Source organism: Stegostoma tigrinum, chromosome 26 (genome assembly GCF_030684315.1).
Source record: "Stegostoma tigrinum isolate sSteTig4 chromosome 26, sSteTig4.hap1, whole genome shotgun sequence".
Classification (NCBI taxonomy): Eukaryota; Metazoa; Chordata; class Chondrichthyes; order Orectolobiformes; family Stegostomatidae; genus Stegostoma; species Stegostoma tigrinum.
Genome location: NC_081379.1, coordinates 11,711,794 through 11,731,438, shown reverse-complemented (window position 1 = coordinate 11,731,438; position 19,645 = coordinate 11,711,794). Strand labels below are relative to the sequence as shown.

The window sequence follows — 19,645 nt, the reverse complement described above, 5'->3', positions numbered from 1 at the left end:
AAATGACCCGTGGTGAAGTCACCAACAGATTGAATTTTTGGCTTCCTCTCTGCTGTAAGTGAATGGCCTCTTGATGGTGTGACGTGCCATTGTTCTGTGCTTTCCAGAAGCATGGAACAGGCATTTTGAAGCACTGTTTTAAAAAAACTCTCACACACATAGTCCTCATAGCTCTATGAGAGATTAAACTGAAAACACCCAGGTCACAGTTGAGGATTGTTATAACTTATTAGTGTTCATGGGATGGGATCGCAGTTTGAATCAGTTCCTTCAGGGGATGGAGGGAAGTTGTTTACAAGTTCATTCTCAGGGCATGGGCATGACTGGCTCTGCCTACCTCTTGTTGGGGAGGGGATTGGTTTATTCACCCCTGGGAGATGTGGGTATCGCTGCCTGGGCCAGCGTTTATTGCCTATTTCTAGTTCCCCCTTGAGAAGGTGGTGGTGAGCTGCCTTCCTGAAACATTGCAGTCCGTGTGCTGTGGGTTGACCCACGATGCCACGAGAGACGGAATCCAGGATTTTGCCCCAACAATGGTGAAGGAATGGTAAAGGGATGGTGGGCCCTTGTGCCTCAGTGGTGTTGTTCGGTCAGCAATTCCAGTACTAATGATGATGAAGGAATGGGTGTTACATGTCTGGGTCAGGTGAATGGTATTTGCATGCTCCTCCTCTCCTTGTCCTTCAAACTGATGGCTCATGAGACTGAGATTCACGGTGATGAGGGAGGAATGGGGAGAGCAACGTGCTGGGGAAGGTGAACTGTACCGCACATCCATCTGCTTCTTTCCCCTGCCCCAGCTACGCTATTGCTGACAACGCCTATCGAGTGATGTGCACTGAGTACACCGACCATTTCATCCTGATTTCGGGGGAGAGTGGAGCAGGGAAGACTGAAGCCTCAAAAAAAATCCTCGAGTTCTACGCTAAGACCTGCCAGACCACAGAGCAGCTGCAGGTGGTGCGAGATCGCCTCCTACTGTCAAACCCTGTACTCGAGGTGAGCACCCATTCTATGGTCTTAGTAAAAATGAAAGCTCATTGCTCCCCACTGCCATCCCCATTCCCCTGCAAACATTGTTTCCAAAAAAATAGAGTTTGCAATAGGTTGTGTTTTGTTTAATTTCAGGCTTTTGGAAATGCCAAGACCCTAAGGAATGATAACTCCAGCCGCTTTGGAAAATACATGGATATCCAATTCAGTTACACGGTATGTGTGCCATTTTTGTTTTAATGTGTACACCAAGGTCTGTACATCATGTATACATGTATACATCAAGGTCTGCAAGGTACCAGGAATCAAAGAGAAGATATGTGGGAGGGGGTGGGGGTGGGGATAGAATTAGAATTAAAATTAGAATTAGGATTAGAATTCGAATTAAGTTTTATTGTCACGTGTACAGAATACAGTGAAAAGTGTACAAAGTTACCATTCCCAACGCCATCCTCGGTACAAAGCCTTAGGTACAAAGTAGGAAAATAAAGAAATAAAAGTTAAACATTGCAGTTCTTCTTAGTATAAAGTGGAAAAGTTAAGAAAATAAAGTTAAAAATTCAACAATGCAGTCCATTTTAGCCATGAGCCTGCAGACGCTTTATGCAGGGCTTTCCCCATGAGGGCTCTTTCTCTCCCTCTGTGCTGAGCTCCATGTCCTTCGTGCTGCCATCTCGCTGCCAACTACCACCAGGGTTTGCCAGCTGCCTCGCCCACCAACCACTCTGGTCTTTGACGATGCCTCAATGCCACCAACCGCTGGAGTTCCACCCATAGGACCAGCTGCCTTTTCGCCAAGCTCCAGGCCAGGCCAGCTGCTGCCACACTCTGATACCATTGCAGCCGCAGCCGAGCTCCCTCCAGACGGTAAGTTAAAGAATTCTAACTAAAAAACAAAATAAAAAGAAAAGGAAAAGAAAGACGGATAGATTGAACGCGCCCCGACCTCAGAGCCTGAAAGTTGCTTACTCTGACACCACCCAGCTTGTTCATTGAGGAAACAGTGATTCATTCGTATAAACTTTCGGTTGAAAAATCCAACATCTAAACGAGGAAAGAAAACTTTAAGACCAAAATTCAGTTTGTCATGAAAGAGTGTAATGGAGAAAGTGTACTGAGTAATGATTTCAATCCAATTAGGCTGTATTTACAGGAAGAAGTTGAGAGAGAGGTGACAACACCTTCTCCATTCTCCTGTCAAATGCCCCCTAATGGTATGGGGCGAAAGCAGGAACAGGCTACACAGGCTACTCAACCATGAACATATTGAATGGCAGAGCAGACTAGAAGGGCCGAACAGCCTCCTCCTGTTCCTAGAGTAAGTCACCTCTGTAATACCCATTAAATACCCTCTAATGATGTATGTTACATATTAGAGGCAGAATGAGGCTCCTCTTATGACAGACCATGTTCCCATTGTGTTAGATTCTTGGTAAAGAACTGGATACACCATGGCCCCATCAATATCCAGGCCAGAAGAACTGAGGATGCTGTCAATCAGGAACAAAAACAGAAGTTGCTGGAAAAGCTCAGCAGGTCTGGCAACATCTGTGAAGAAAAATCAGAGCTAACATTTCGGTTTTGTGACCTTTCATCAGAAAAGGTTTGAGGAAGGGTCACCGGACCTGAAACATTAACTCTGATTTTTCTCCACAGATGCTGCCAGACCTGCTGAGCTTTCCCAGCAACTTCTGTTTTAATATCCACACCAGGTTCACTGCAGCATACTATGTCTAAGAAGTGAATTGAAGTTAGGCTGGTCAAAGCTAGGCAAGTTTAGTTGGATAGTGAACTTGGAGAGAGTTATGGTTCAAGTGAATAGATTGAACTCCGAGAAATTCAACATCATTGCTGGAAGGAGGCTACTTACCATCAGGAATACAATAGAAAATACAAATCTAAACTAAACGGGAATGTATGCTGTAAGAACTACACAAAGAGACTGCAAAGATATATAAACAGGCTCAGCAGAACTTAATCCAGGTGATGGGGGAGAGCTAACAAAAATAGAGATTGCCAATTTGACAGCATCTATGGATGACATTTCAGGTTAAGTGAACCTTTGTCAGAACTGGCCAATATCCCGTGTCCCATCCTTCGGGGAGGCCTGTAAATGGCCAGCAGTGAACCTAGCCCCGAAAAGCAGAAATTCTAACCCCATGCCCCCAGAACTGCTGGCCAATCAGAGGCTGACAATGCATCCACCATAGGCTTAAGATCAACCAAATACCTAGACCGCATGTTAGTGAGAGCGGGGGGTCGGGGTGGAAGGGAGGGGGTGCGACTGTCTTGGACAGTGGGGGAGATAGGAGGGGTTCAGATAAAGAGTCTGGGGGCTAAAGTTCAGCAGGCATTTCCTTCCTGGTGCCAGGTCCCACACACAAGACCTAATTGCTCACTCAAGGCCATCAATTGCCCTAAAGACACCCCATGAGCCTTCCCATCCCAGGCATAAATAGGGAAGAGGTGGGTAAGTGGCAGGGTTCCCAACCCCACACCCTCCTACCTGATTAAATGCCCAGCCTTCACTCCAAGCTCAACTCAAGGTGATTATGTGCTCCTGAGATGCTGCTTGGCCTGCTGTGTTCATCCAGCTTCACATTTTGTTATCAAGGTGATTATGTGCTGGATACAAAAACTTCTGCCCTTTAAATGAGGCAACCACTAGGTGGCAGAGGGACTATAATGTGGGAACATATGTGCCTGTACACTTTGGCTACAAAAACAGAAGAGCAGAGAATTTTTTTGAAACAAGACTTAAAATAATTGTTGATATACTAAAAGATGTGGACACATGTATGAGAGGAATGAAACGAGTCAGCACGCAGTCATAGCAAGCAATTAGTAGGGCAAATGGCAAGTTGGCCTTTATAACAAATCGTTTAGAGCACTAGGATAAGGATGCTTTGCAATGATTAGATAGTGCTTTGGCAAGATCACACCTGGGTTACTGTGTGCAGATTTGGTCTCTATTGGCAATGGGGGAAGAACTGTGAAGGTTCACAAGATTAGTCTCTGGGATGAGAGGGTTGTCCTACAACAAGAGCAAATTGGGTCTGTGTTTTCTGGAATTTAGCAGATTGAGAGGTGATCTCATTGAGACATATAAGATTTGAAAGAGGCTTGACAGGTTGGACACAGAAAGATTATTTTTCTGGCTGAGGAATCTAGGACATGAAGCACAATCTCAAGGTACCGGGGCAATCATTTAGTGAAATTTCTTCACCCGGAGAACCAAGAATCTTTGCAATTTCCTGCCCTGCAAGTTGTGGATGTATGATAACAAAGTGTGGAGCTGGATGAACACAGCAGGCCAAGCAGCATCTCAGGAGCACAAAAGCTGACTCTTCTGGCCTAGACCCTTCATCAGAGAGGGGGATGGGGAGAGGGAACTGGAATAAATAGGGAGAGAGGGGGAGGCGGACCGAAGATGGAGAGAAAAGAAGATAGGTGGAGAGGAGAGTATGGGTGAGAAGGTAGGGAGGGGATAGGTCAGTCCAGGGAAGATGGACAGGTCAAGGAGGTGGGATGAGGTGGTAGGTAGGAGATGGAGGTGTGACTTGAGGTGGGAGGAAGGGATGGGTGAGAGGAAGAACAGGTTAGGGAAGCGGAGACAGGCTGGACTGGTTTTGGGATGCAGTGGGGGGAGGGGACGAGCTGGGCTGGTTTTGTTTTGCAGTGGGGGGAGGGGAAGAACTGGGCTGGTTTTGGGATGCAGTGGGGGAAGGGGAGATTTTGAAGCTTGTGAAGTCCACATTGATACCATTGGGCTGCAGGGTTCCCAAGCGGAATATGAGTTGCTGTTCCTGCAACCTTCGGGTGGCATCATTGTGGCACTGCAGGAGGCCCATGATGGACATGTCATCTGAGGAATGGGAGGGGGAGTTAAAATGGTTCGCGACTGGGAGGTGCAGTTGTTTGTTGCGAACCGAGCGGAGGTGTTCTGCAAAGCAATCCCCAAGCCTCTGCTTGGTTTCCCAATGTCCATCATGGGCCAGCACTTACACCAGGTTGAACTGAACCATTGTTTGAAACCAAAAGAGACCAGTGACGTGCCAGAGAAACAACTCGAGACCAGATAACGATCGGATTGTATTTGGTGGAAGATTAATTTGGGGAGATCATTGCTGGAGACTGGGACAGAAATAAGAAATGAACTTTCAGCAAAGCAATATGGTTAACCCAGTGAGACACAATCATCAGTGAAGACGCTCTTTTTTTAAGCTAAATTTCAAACAATGAGCTAACTTAGCAACAACGCAATAACTCACATCTGCAGAGTGTTTTGAACATAGAACAACATCCAGAGGTACTTTGTAGAAGAACAATTAGGAAATGGAAAAGTTATGAGAGATGAATTCTGTGGGGGAGAAGTTCCCTTGGCACTGACCCAATAATCTCCTTATTCTACCCTGACTACCCAGTATAAACTTCTTATGGTCCTCCTATGTTCTTGAACAGATCAGCTATACTTCTACCCTTTCAAACTAGGCCAGAAGAGATAAAAAGAAACGGTAAAACATGGATTTGGAATATAAAATGGAAGCAAAATATGGAAAGTTTGGGATCTCTATTCCACAAGCCATTCCATCAATGTAAACCCAATTAATGGAAAAATATCATGATGTAGAGAGTGATAGAGATGCTTTAAGGAAGGATTATCAGCGGTTAAACCATTCTTAAAGAGATAGCATGGTAGCTACAATTCTTGCACTTCATCTACCATGGTTCAGTGCAGCTCTACCACTGAGAGCCATCAGCAAATACTGTATGGTGGTGATGTTGTAGGGATGCCAGCTAAGCAAGGCATGTACACAAGGCCAACTGCTATTCATCTCTGATAGTAAAGGAGGTTACGTTGAGAATGCTCCAGCTTAGCCCATTCTATTTGGAGACAGAAATCCCATACAGTGCCCTTTATTTATTCATTGACAGGATGTGGGAGCCATTGGCTGGTTCAGCATTTATTAACCATCCCAAATTTCCCCTGAGAAGGTGGCGGTGGGCTGCCTTCTTGAATGGCTGTAGTCCATGTGCTGTAGGTAGACCCATTAGGGAGGAAATTTGACCCAGCAACACTGAAGGAACAGTGATATATTTCCAAATCAGGATGGTGAGTGGTTTGGAGGAGAACCTGCAAGTGGTGTAGCAGTTCCATCAATCTGCTGCCCTTGTCCTTCTTGATGAAGGTGGTCGTGGGTTTGGAAAGTTTCTACAGCACAGCTTATGCTTCATGTGCTTTTGAATTGTCGGCTCAAGCATCAATGCACGGCGTCAAGTAAAGGACAGGAATGATAGAATGGAACAGAAATTGGAATTCTTTCCACTAAACTTCTTCTAGGGTCTGTGTAAATGCCAGACCCTGTTTGTTGTTGAGATTCTTCTGATTCCACAATGCGTTGATTGGCACTGGGTAATCTCTGGTATTCATACAGGTGTCACAATGCTATGTGTGTCCTGTCCCCTCTCTATCTGCGCATGCATTGCCACATCCAACATTTTCTCTTTCCAGGGTGCCCCAGTTGGGGGCCACATTCTGAGCTACCTCCTGGAGAAGTCGAGGGTGGCCCATCAGAATCACGGAGAGCGGAACTTTCATATTTTCTACCAGCTGTTGGAGGGAGGAGAGGAGGAACTACTTCGCTGGCTGGGCCTGGATCGTAACCCACTGCAGTACCACTACCTTATCCAGGTAAGAACTGGGGCAGGGTGGGAGGTATGCTAACATGGCCACGTGAAACATCACTTCAGTTAGAGCGCAACAAGACGTTAGTATCAACTGATCTTCAAAGCAGCACCTCAATCAATCAGAGCCCACATGCAAACCTATTAGCACTCTATTCTCACACAATATAAATTGATGTTCCCTTTGAGATTTGGTGCTCTTGTGATTCTGTCCTGTTGGGTACAAGAGGAAGAGTTTCGACAGCATCTCCCCATTCATGTTGCACTCTAGCATTGACTGGACACATGGACATCCAGCTGGTCATGTCTGTCCAAAGTGGAATACACATTTTCACAAGTCTAATCCAGGGACAGTGTTCACATTGCTGTCAGCTACAGCTCAAGGCATTCTAAGCGAACATTCTGTCCTCTTAATAATTTTATGTTCATCAAATCATATGGGGTGTTTACATAGAACATAGAGCCCCATTCAGCCTACACCAGCCCTCCGAAAATTATCTCACCCAGACCCATTCCCCTAGTCTAACCCACCTAACTGAAACATCCCTGAGCACTATGGGCAATTTAGCATGGTCAATCGACCTAGCCTGCACGTCTTTGGACTGTGGAAGGAAACCAGAGCACCCGGAGGAAACCCACGCAGACACGGGGAGAATGTGCAAACTCCACACAGACAGTCACCCAAGGGTGGAATCGAACCCTGGTGCCTGGTGCTGTGACGCAGCAGTGCAAACCACTGAGCCACCGTGTCACCCTTGAAGCAAATATTACAGATGCATTTGAGGTAAATGACATTCATGCATGATAGAGAACTACGTCGGTATATGTTGATGAGGAAAGGTGGGAGGAGGTCCAAATTGAACATGTTTCTGTGCCGTCCATTCACTGTCATCCGATGGAATCAACACAGGCTATGGAAGTGGGCAGCAAGTTGGCAACCGAGTATAATGCGGAAAAATACAAAATTCTCTATCTTGGAAGGGAGAACAAAAGAACAGAATATTGTTTAAATGGAAGACAACTGCAGAAAGCTGCAACACAAAGAGATTTGGGATTACTTGTGCACAGGACACAGAAAGCTAGCGCTGGGTCCAGCAGGTAAACAGGAAGGTTAATGGACTTTTGGCCCCATTTCAAGGGAAATCAAGGATGAGTACGGAAGCCTTAATGTTATTGTACAAGGTGCTGGTGAGACCATATCTAGAGTACTGTGAGTAATTTAAGTCCCCTTGTTTAAGGAAAGATATCATTTCATTGGAGGCCATTCAGAGAAGGTTTGCTAGGATGATCCCCAGTATGGAGTTTAAACAGCTTGGGACTATACTCACTGGAGTTTAGAAGAATAAGAGATGATCTCATTGAAGCCTATAAAATCCTTAAGGGGCTTGATAGGGCAAGTGCTGAGAGGACGTTTCTCCTTATGGGAGTGTTTAAGACCAAAGGGCATGGTGGAAGAATAAAGGGGCACCAACTTAAGACTGAGAAGAGGAGGAATCTCATCTCTCAGAGGACTGTGAGTCTTTGGAACTCCTTACCACAGAGAGCTATGGGGTCAGAGTCCTTCTGTATATCTAAGGCTGAGATAGGTAGATTCTTGATTGGTCAGGGAATCAGAGGTTACTGGGAAAGGCAGGAAATTGCATGTGAGGAATGTTGAATCAGCCATGGTCCTATTAAGGACTCGGAGGGGTTGAATGGCCTGCTCCTGTTCCTATTTCTTATGGTCTCATTTGAAGAATAAACGTGCTATCTTTCTGTTCTAAGTGATTCAATTTCTCACTGGACAAATCACTGAACCTTTGAGAAAGTCAAGGGTGAATATTAAAATTTAAGGCTCCACGTTAGAGGAAGCTGTTTAAATACATTGAGACCTTAAAGAATTGAAATGTTCATGTGACGTTATAGGTATTGAACAGGAAAAATTCTTTCTGCTGTATAGGTTTGTGCCTCCTGCTTCATGTCCATCTGCAGTTTCCAGTACTCACTGCCTTGATTTGTTTCCATTTTCTGTCCTGTGACTTGGTTATTATTTTCCCCTCAATAGGGTGAGTGTGCCAAAGTGAGTTCCATCAATGACAAAAGTGGCTGGAAGACTGTCCGAAAAGCATTGTCTGTGATTGACTTCACCGACCATGACATTGACGTGAGTAATTTTAAGCATTGACTCTTAGGTTGGGAGGTTACGAGTGTCAATAGCAAAGCTGGGATTTATCACTGTGAATGTCCTTGAGAAGCTCAAGGTGGGGACCCACTGTGCAATAGAGGTACTCCTGATGTTATCCTAGGTAGAAGGTCCAGGATATATATTCAGTTACTATGCAGGTGCTGTGATGGCAAGTTGTAATGTCGTATGGAGTAGAAACAGGTGTCACATGGCTGGCACGAGCCTGATGCTGGGTAATTCTTACAACAGTCTCACCAGCTCAGACCCTGCCACTGAGTGCAAATGTCTTGTTTGTACTCCGGGGTTTCTCACCAGCTGTCACCTCCAGCACAGAACAGCTCAATTCTTGCTAGACGCAAGCTGATGCAATCATGACATTGCTTCCAGTATGTGTCCATCAATCAGCTCCACTTCGCACCCCCTAACCCCCCACCCCCACCCCACCACCCCCACTCCATGACCTGCAGTTTCAATTTCAGCACCTTAAGAAGTTCTGGTCTTCTTCATTTTGTGCTCAGATCTGTAGGATCCCCGTTGTGAATACAAAAAACGAACATCATCAGTACTGCCCCTCTGGATGAGATTTTAAACCAAGGCTCCCGTTGCTTACTCCTGTTATTCGAAAGGGTTCTAAAAACTTCTGCAGTGATATTGGAAGAGTCGGATGGTCTCCCAGAGTTCTATCCCTTAACAATTCCATCATAAGCCGGTGAACTCACTGGGGAAAGCTGCTGTGTGCAGAAATATCTGAAGCATGTCCAGCTACAGCTGAACTTCAAAGTAAGTCTGTACATATGATGCCTTGGAAGAGCCTTAGAGTGAATCTAAAACACTGAGCTTAAAATCATCAACAAATACCAATGACTCATATGAGTGGCAGGTTACTAGGGGTTTGGATGGACATTTCCTATGTTAGAGTTGATCTCTCTATGCATTTTCTGTGTAGTTGTAACATTATTCTGCATTATGTTCTATCACCCTAATGTACTTTTGAAAGGTATGATTTGCCTGGTTAGCATGCAAAACAATACTTTTCACTGTATCTCAGTACATAGAACATAGAACATTACAGCACTGTACAGGCCCTTCGGCCCTTGATGTTGTGCCGACCTGTCATACTGATCTCAAGCCCATCTAACCCACACTATTTCATGTACGTCCTTATGCTTATCCAATGACGCCTTAAATGTACCTAAAGTTGGCAAATCTACTGCCGTTGCAGGCAAAGCGTTCCATTCCCTTACTACTCTCTGAGTAAAGAAACCACCTCTGACATCTGTCCTATATCCTTCACCCCTCAATTTAAAGCTATGCCCCCTCGTGCTCGCCGTCACCATCCGAGGAAAAAGGCTCCCCCTATCCACCCTATCGAACCCTCTGATTATTTTATATGTTCAATTAAGTCACCTCTCAACCTTCTTCTCTCTAATGAAAACAGCCTCATGTCCCTCAGCCTTTCCTCGTAAGACCTTCCCTCCATACCAGGCAACATCCTAGTAAATCTCCTCTGCACCCTTTCCAAAGCTTCCACATCCTTCTTATAATGCGGTGACCAGAACTGTACACAATACTCCAAGTGCGGCCGCACCAGAGTTTTGTACAGCTTCACCATAACCTCTTGGCTCCGGAACTCGATCCCTCTATTAGTAAAAGCTAAAACACTGTATGCGTTCTTAACAGCCCTGTCAACTTGGGTGGCAACTTTCAAGGATCTGTGTACGTGGACACCGAGATCTCTCTGCTCATCTACACTGCTAAGAATCTTACCATTAGCCCTGTACTTTGCCTTCTGGTTACTCCTACCAAAGTGCATCACCTCACACTTGTCTGCATTAAACTCCATTTGCCACCTCTCAGCCCAGCTCTGCAGCTTATCTATGTCTCTCTGCAACCTACAGCATCCTTCACCACTATCCACAACTCCACCGACCTTAGTGTCATCTGCAAATTTACTAACCCATCCTTCTACGCCCTCATCCAGGTCATTTATAAAAATGACAAACAGCAGTGGACCCAACATCGACCCTTGCAGTACACCACTAGTAACTGGTCTCCAGGATGAACATTTCCCATCAACGACCACCCTCTGTCTTCTTTCAGCAAGCCAATTTCCGATCCAAACTGCTATATCTCCCACAATTCCATTCCTCCGCATTTTGTACAATAGCCTATTGTGGGGAACGTTATCAAACGCCTTGCTGAAATCCATATACACCACATCAATCGGTTTACTCTCATCTACCTGTGTGGTCACCTTCTCAAAGAACTCAATAAGGTTTGTGAGGCACGACCTTCCCTTCGTAAAACCATGCTGACTATCCCTAATCAATTTATTCTTTTCTAGATGATTATAAATCCTATTCCTTATAACCTTTTCCAACACTTTACCAACAACTGAGGTAAGGCCCACTTGTCTATAATTACCAGGGTTGTCTCTACTCCCCTTCTTGAACAGGGGAACCACATTTGCTATCCTCCAGTCATCTGGCACTATTCCTGAAGACAATGACGAGTTAAAGACCAATGCCAAAGGCTCAGCAATCTCCTCCCTGGCTTCCCAGAGGATCCGAGGATAAATCCCATCCGGCCCAGGGGATTTATCTATCTTCACCCTCTGAAGGATTTCTAATACCTCTTCCTTGTGAACCTCAATCCCACCGAGTCTAGTAGGCTGTATCTCAGTATTCTCCTCGACAACATTATCGTTTTCTAGAGTGAATACAGTTGAAAAATATTCATTTAGCGCTTCCCCATCTCATCTGACTCCACACACAACTTACCACTACTATCCTTGATTGGGCCTAATCTTACTTTTGTCATTCTTTTATTCCTTAAATACCTATAGAAAGCCTTAGGGTTTACCCTGATCCTATCCGTCAACAATTTCTCATGTCTCCTCCTGGCTCTTCTGAGCTCTCTCTTTAGGTCTTACCTGGCTACCTCGTAGCCCTCAAGTGCCCTAACTGAGCCTTCACATCTCATCCTAACATAAGCCTTCTTCTTCCTCTTGACAAGAGATGCCACCTCCTCCGAAACCATGGCTCCCGCACTCTACAGCTTCCTCCCTGTCTGACAGGTACATACTTATCTAGGACACACAGGAGCATTTCCTTGAATAAGCTTCACATTTCTAATGTGCCCATCCCCTGCAGTTTCCTTCCCCATCCTATGCTCCCTAAATCTTGCCTAATTTCACTGTAATTGCCTTTCCCCCAGCTATAACTCTTGCCCAGTGGTATACACCTATCCCTTTCCATCACTAAAGTAAACATAACAGAATTGTGATCACTATCACCAAAGTGCTCACCTACTTCCAAATCTAACACCTGGCCAGGCTCGTTACCCAGTACCAAATCTAATGTGTCTTCGCCCCTTGTTGGCCTATCTACATACTGTGTCAGGAAGCCCTCCTGTACACACTGGACAAAAACTGACCCATCTATCGTACTCGAACTATAGTGTTCCCAGTCAATATTTGCAAAGTTGAAGTCCCCCATGACAACTACCCTGTCTCTCTCACTCCTATCAAGAATCATCTTTGCTATCCTTTCCTCTACATCTCTGGAACTATTCGGAAGCCAGTAGAAAACTCCCAACAGGGTGACCTCTCCTTTCCTGTTTCTAACCTCAGCCCATACTACGTCAGTTGACGAGTCCCCAAACATCCTTTCTGCAACTGTAATACTATCCTTGGCTAACAATGCCACACCTCCGCCCCTTTTAGCATCTTCTCTGTTCTTACTGAAACATCTAATTCCCGGAACCTGCAACAACCTTTCCTGTCCCTGCACTATCCATGTCTCCGAAATGGCCACAACATCGAAGTCCCAGGTACTAACCCATGCTGCAAGTTCACCCACCTTATTCCGGACGCTCCTGGCATTGAAGTAGACACACTTCAAACCAACTTCTTGCTTGCCAGTGCCATCTTGCTTCCCTGAAACTTTATTTCGGACCACCCTACTCTCAACCTTTTCTATAGTCGAACTACAATTTTGGTTCCCATCCCCCTGCTAAATTAGTTTAAACCCACCCGAATAGCCTTAGCAAATTTCCCCCCCAGGATATCGGTACCCCTCTGGTTCAGGTGAAGACCATCTTGCTTGTAGAGGTCCCACCTACCCCAGAAAGAGCCCCAATTATCCAAGAATCCAAAACTCTTCCTCCTGCACCATCCCTGTAGCCACGTGTTCAACTCCTCTCTCTCCCTATTCCTCGCCTCACCAGCACGTGGCACGGGCAACAAACCAGAGACAACAACTCTCTTCATCCTAGCTCTCAGCTTCCATCCTAGCTCCCTGAATTTCTGCCTTAAATCCCCATCTCTCTTCCTACCTATGTCGTTGGTGCCAATGTGGACCACAACTTGGGGCTGCTCCCCCTCCCCCTTAAGGATCCCAAAAACACGATCAGAGACATCACGCACCCTGGCACTTGGGAGGCAACACACCAACCGTGAGTCTCTCTCGTCCCCACAGAACCTCCTATCTGCCCCCCTAACTATGGAGTCCCCAATGACTAATGCTCTCCTCCTCTTCCCCCTTCCCTTCTGAGCAGCAGGGACAGACTCTGTGCCAGAGACCTGTGCTCCACTGCTTTCCCCTGGTAAGTCCCCCCCCCCCCCCGCAACAGTATCCAAAACGGTATAGTTGTGACAATAATTAATCAAAAAGGTATCTGCTGACTCATTGAACAATCAGCTTCCATGACTTGATAGAGTCAAGTGAATGCCAGCTTTGAGGACCAGTTCTTTGGCCCAAGCTCCTGATTTATGTGTAGAGACATTGATACTTTGCTTCTTATGTACCAGGACCTGCTGGGTGTTATAGCCAGTGTTCTGCACCTGGGAAACATCCAGTTCAATCCGGATAGCCAGGGACATGCCAACATCACAGTCGACAAGGAGATCAGGTGGATTTCCAAGGTAACAATGATGAGACAACTGAGAGAAAATATTCAGAGATAGTAGAAACTGCTGATGCTGGAGAATTTGAGATAATAAGGTATAGAGCTGGATGAACACAGCAGGCCAGGCAGCATCAGAGGAGCAGGTAAGCTGACGTTTTGGGTCCTGATAACAAACTGAGATTTTTGTTAGGTGAGGGTATTGAGTATTTTGGAATTATGATGTAAGGGAAGTAAAGAAGTAAACTAAGTATGACCCGAATGAATGGTGGAAAAGACTGAATTCATTTTCCTAAATAAGGGGCTGATGTGAATGTTTCTGTAATGTGCAGATTAACAGTGTATAATCACCATGTAATTACAAAACAGCATGTGTACATGTTTGTTCTGTCTGTAATCATGTCCTGTCTCAGCCTTGCTGTGTATTAATAGTGCTACATATTTATTGTGACATGTATAAACACACAGGCACCTGTTCACTGTAAGCAGCAAGGTTGTGTATATGCACTCAGCATGTTTTATCTCAACATTATAGGTGCCAGCTATTAAAATAAAACAAAAAAAACTATGGATGCTGGAAATCTGAAACAGAAACAGAAATTGCTGAAGAAACTCAGCAGATCTGGCAGCATCTGTGGGAAGAAACCAGAGTTAACATTTTGGGTCCCGTGACCATGCTTCAGAACTAGTAGTAGCTAGGAAAAGTTGGTATGTATGCTGGAGACAGGGGCTGGTGGGGGGCAGGGAGTGGGGAGCGTAAAAGAGTAAGTGGTAGGTGGGGATGGAGCCCAGAGGGAGAGAAAGAGAGTAGACAAACAAAGGGATATATAATGGGAAGCCGGGGAAAAGGAAAAGATTCTTGACCCTGTTACAAATTGTCGTGATGATAAGCTTCAAAAATGCCAGCCTTTTGGTTCAGCAACACTGACGAAATTCGTACAAAATGTGCACCTTTCTGCCTCTCTTCATCGCGTCTTTGTTTTCACAGCTGCTGGGTGTACATGTCCTGGTGCTGCAGGAAGGTCTAACTCACAAGAAGATCGAAGCCAAAGCAGATGAGGTACAGGAGGAGTGGTTTCACAAAGACTTTCTGGGTTCTTGCGAACAAAGCTGAGACAGGCAACATTGTGTAGTTCAACTCTTGTTGGCAAAGTGTACACACTCGAGCCTGGCCACTACTTTGGGGGCTTCTAGACTGACACAGAGCCTGTGTGGCTGAGGGCTTTTGAATCTGAGCTCCTTGAAGCCATGTATTATTGTACAATCATAGATTTTCTAATGTCACTCTGGTTTGTTTGAGACCAAATGACATATTAGTTTATGGATGTGAGTTTGCTCGCTGAGCTGGAAGGTTCGTTTTCAGACGTTTCGTCACCATTCTAGGTAACATCATCAGTAAGCCTCCGACGAAGCGCTGGTGTTATGTTCCGCTTTATCTGGTTAGGTCTCCTTGGGTTGGTGATGTCATTTCCTGTGTTGGTGATGTCATTTCCTGTTCTTTTTCTCAGGGGATGGTAGATTGCCTCCAAATCAATGTGTTTATTGATGGAGTTCCGGTTGGAATGCCATGCTTCTAGGAATTCTCGTGCATGTCTCTGTTTGGCTTGTCCTAGGATGGATGTGTTGTCCCAATCAAAGTGGTGTCCTTCCTCATCTGTATGTAAGGATACTAGTGATAGTGGGTCATGTCGTTTTGTGGCTAGTTGATGTTCATGTATCCTGGCAGCTAGCTTTCTGCCAGTTTGTCCAATGTAGTGTTTGTCACAGTTCTTGCAAGGTATTTTGTAGATGACGTTTGTTTTGTTTGTTGTCTGTATAGGGTCTTTTAAGTTCATTAGCTGCTGTTTTAGTGTGTTGGTGGGTTTGTGGGCTACTCTGATGCCAAGAGGTCTGAGTAGTCTGGCAGTCATTTTGGAAATGTCTTTGACGTAGGGGAGAGTGGTTATGATTTCTGAGCCTGTTTTGTCTGTTTGTTTGGGTTTGTTGCTGAGGAATCGGCGGACTGTGTTCATTGAGTACCCGTTCTTTTTGAATACGCTGTATAGGTGATTTTCCTCTGCTCTGCGTAGTTCCTCTGTGCTGCAGTGTGTGGTGGCTCATTGGAATAATGTTCTAATGCAGCTTCGTTTGTGGGTGTTGGGATGGTTGCTCCTGTAGTTCAGTATTTGGTCCGTATGTGTTGTTTTCCTGTAGACGCTGGTTTGAAGTTCCCGATTGACTGTTCGCTCTACTGTGACATCTAGGAATGGCAGTTTGCTGTTGTTTTCCTCCTCTTTTGTGAATGTTATGCCAGTAAGGGTATTATTGATGGTCTTGAAGGTTTCCCCTAATTTGTTTTGGTTAGTGATGACAAAGGTGTCATCCACATAACGGATCCGCACACCCACAAACGAAGTTGCATTAGAACATTATTCCAACGAGCTACCACACACTGCAGCACAGAGGAACTACGCAGAGCAGAGGAAAATCACCTATACAGCGTATTCAAAAAGAATGGGTACCCTATGAACACAGTCCGCCGATTCCTCAGCAATAAACCCAAACAAACAGACAAAACAGGCTCAGAAATCATAACCACTCTCCCCTACATCAAAGACATTTCCAAAATGACTGCCAGACTACTCGGACCTCTTGGCATCAGGGCAGCCCACAAACCCACCAACACACTAAAACAGCAGCTAATGACCTTAAAAGACCCTATACAGACAACAAACAAAACAAACGTCATCTACAAAATACCTTGCAAGAACTGTGACAAACACTACATTGGACAAACTGGCAGAAAGCTAGCCACCAGGATACATGAACATCAATTAGCCACAAAACGACATGACCCACTATCACACGTATCCTTACATACAGATGAGGAAGGACACCACTTTGATTGGGACAACACATCCATCCTAGGACAAGCCAAACTGAGACATGCACGAGAATTCCTAGAAGCATGGCATTCCAACCGGAACTCCATCAACAAACACATTGATTTGGAACCAATCCACCATGCCCTGAGAAAAAGAACAGGAAATGACATCACCAACACAGGAAATGACATCACCAACCCAAGGAAACCTAACCAGATAAATAGAAAGTGCGACATAACACCAGCGCTTCATCAGAGGCTCACTGATGATTGTACCTAGAAAGGTGACGAAACGTCTGGAAACTAACCTTCCAGCTCAGCGAGCAAACTCACATCCAGAACCTCAACCTGAGCTACAAATCTTCTCAAAACTCGATATTAGTTTATTTAAAATTGAAATGTGTATCAATTCCACGAAATGACAGACAAGTAGAATCTGGAATAATTGTAAAATCAATCAGCGTTTCAATCCTTAAATTCAGTTACTGTTTGTTTTTCACAGGTTTTGAGCCCTCTGAGTGTTGAACAAGCATTTTGTGCTCGTGATGCATTAGCAAAAGCTATTTACGGGCGTACTTTTACCTGGCTCGTTAATAAGATCAATGAATCACTAGCTAATCAGGTAAGGATAGGTATTCCCATAAATACAGCTCTAATCTGCGTGATTGTAATGCGGCTCGAATCTGGCACAGAGGAAAGCAGCTTTCATCTGGTACAAAATAATGCAGCCTTAATCTGATAAAATGTAATGAGCCAACTAATTGGATACTAATTCAGGTCTAATCTGGCACATTTATCTCATGGAAATAACTACTTATTTCTATACAATTCCCACAAAACAGAAATGACCATGTTTGCTGCATTTATGGCATTGACATATTCAAATACGTGTATCAGTACAAATGGATTGTTATATGTTTGTATGAGAAGGGGAGATCATTTTGCTTTTGTTAGAAGTTTGATTCCCTGAGAGGGAAAGAGAGAGGGAGGGAGAGAGAGAAAGTCATGATGTATCAATAGGAAAGGACGCCAGAAAGATAAATGCTCATGTAATGCAATTAATTACTGTGCATAATTGTACATCTTTGAATGGGAGAGTACTGATTCAAACGGGAGTGCAAATACAAAATTAAGAGTCTCACTGGAGATAACCTTAGAGCAAAAACAAGGATGAACGAGACAAAAGACTAATCACCAGGTCTTTGATACAATATGATCACCAAGCATAATTATTTACAAATTTTTGTAGTTTTGGGCTTGAACTAATGGTTTTTAAAATTGAATTGTATGTAAGTGGAGTAATGTAGACTCTAATCTAAGCATAGCATTCAGGAGAAGCATTGCCATCTCTATTCCACAACCTTCTTTATGATACCTCGAATTGAGCTAAGTAACTCTACGTCCTGATTTTAACTCTTGGTCAGTTTTAGTGATTGATCAGTGAGTGATTTGTGATTCCAGTTTTTTTTTTGTAGGACTCAAGCAGAAAAACCGTGATTGGTCTGTTAGATATCTATGGATTTGAAGTCTTTGATGTCAACAGGTAAGTATTTCTTGGGATGAACCATGTTATTTCTGAGGGATGTAGATGTAATGTTCCAGCCAGGATAAACAAATATCAGACTTATTCTTGTCTTTCTTTCAGTGCTGATTTCTTAGTCTGGTGTTAAGCCTGAGCAAAGACAATTGGCTCACCCAATACACCAATTAATCAGCTTTTCATTAGCCAGTCTGCATCTTGTATTTAAAATGATTTGTTAAGTTTAATGGGAGTTCTCTCCTGGTAGAAGTGGGCCCTACTATTAATCTAGTCACAATTAACGGGCAACGCCTGGGATACTTTCGGCTGCAGTTTGAGACCACATCTGACAGACTGGATGAACTGTTGTTGATGACAAGTCACAGTTAGATATTACCTGCCAAAATCTGGTTATATTCACGTAGACAGAAAATATCAGGAACGATGTAACTTGTATGCCATGAGAAATTACGCACAACTTTTGTTAATGAGTCAGCCATTGTGGACCCAATCATATAGAATTGACTTTGGCCTAAGGCATTGCATTGAAGTAAGTTGCCCATTCCACAACTCATAGATTTCTGGTCTCCATTAAAGTCAATGAGAGAGAGAAATCAATGCGATGGATGCTCAAGCAGATACCAGCCATCTCACTCACCACCCTGAGTTAAATAACTTACAATAACTCCAATTTGCAGCTGCAGCATTACAAAATGACCACTTTAGTCAGAACACTAAGCTCTTGAACAAATGTTAGAGTCCACTTCCAGGTGGACTACTATCGGGCTTTGGTTTGTCAGTTACACTGCTTGAATCCGGACTCTCAATTTCCAACAATTTTCAAGAAGTCAGCAATCTTGTTGAAAGGACTACGATCACTTGATGAACTGGAATATTCACCTTTGATCTCCAGCTCCCTGAATTTAAGGCCATTCTAGATGTCATTGGGTTAAAACGTGCTTCCTTTGATGTGGAATCAAACCCCTGACCTTTCACCTGTAGATGCTAAAATAATCTAAGCCGGGGAGAGGGAAAGGACGCCTCCAGTGAAGAATGGACCAAAATTGCATCTTTTAAAGCATCTAACATGTGTGCCATCTGTGGCTTATTTGGTAGCATCTGTGTCTGGATTCAAGTCCCTCTCCAGGAGATGAGCACAGCAATATACAGCTTTCCAGTGCAGTGCCAGAGACATTTTCAGATGACACATTAAACTGAGGACATAGCATAGTCTTGAGTGAATGTGAAAGTCTCCATTGTGTTGTTTTTAAAGGGAGAGTTATCCCTGAAGTCCTGGCTAATATTTATCCCTCGATTAACTTCACCAAAAAAATTATCTGGTCATTATCACAATGCCATTCATTTATTGAGCACAAATTGGCGACAGTACAACAGTTATTACTATTTCAAAAGGTATTTCATGGTTGCAATGTGCTTTGAAATATCCAAGAAAGGGTTATATAAATGCAAGTCTTTCCTTTTTCCTTATTTTTGTAGAAATCCTGTCAGATTCCGA

The 19,645-nt window shown here is 44.3% G+C and overlaps 1 protein-coding gene across 3 annotated transcripts in view; it reads left to right on the top strand.

Moving 5' to 3' along the window:
- myo1ha (myosin IHa) overlaps positions 1–19,645 on the top strand; it is a 130,128-nt gene that overhangs the window by 66,291 nt on the left and 44,192 nt on the right. For all 3 annotated transcript variants that reach the window (XM_059654953.1, XM_059654954.1, XM_059654955.1), the window contains 8 exons: positions 801–999; positions 1,129–1,209; positions 6,506–6,685; positions 8,723–8,821; positions 13,653–13,766; positions 14,736–14,807; positions 17,113–17,232; positions 18,086–18,153. In XM_059654953.1, the coding sequence (XP_059510936.1) occupies positions 801–999; positions 1,129–1,209; positions 6,506–6,685; positions 8,723–8,821; positions 13,653–13,766; positions 14,736–14,807; positions 17,113–17,232; positions 18,086–18,153 (933 nt within the window). The remainder of the gene's footprint in view (positions 1–800; positions 1,000–1,128; positions 1,210–6,505; positions 6,686–8,722; positions 8,822–13,652; positions 13,767–14,735; positions 14,808–17,112; positions 17,233–18,085; positions 18,154–19,645) is intronic.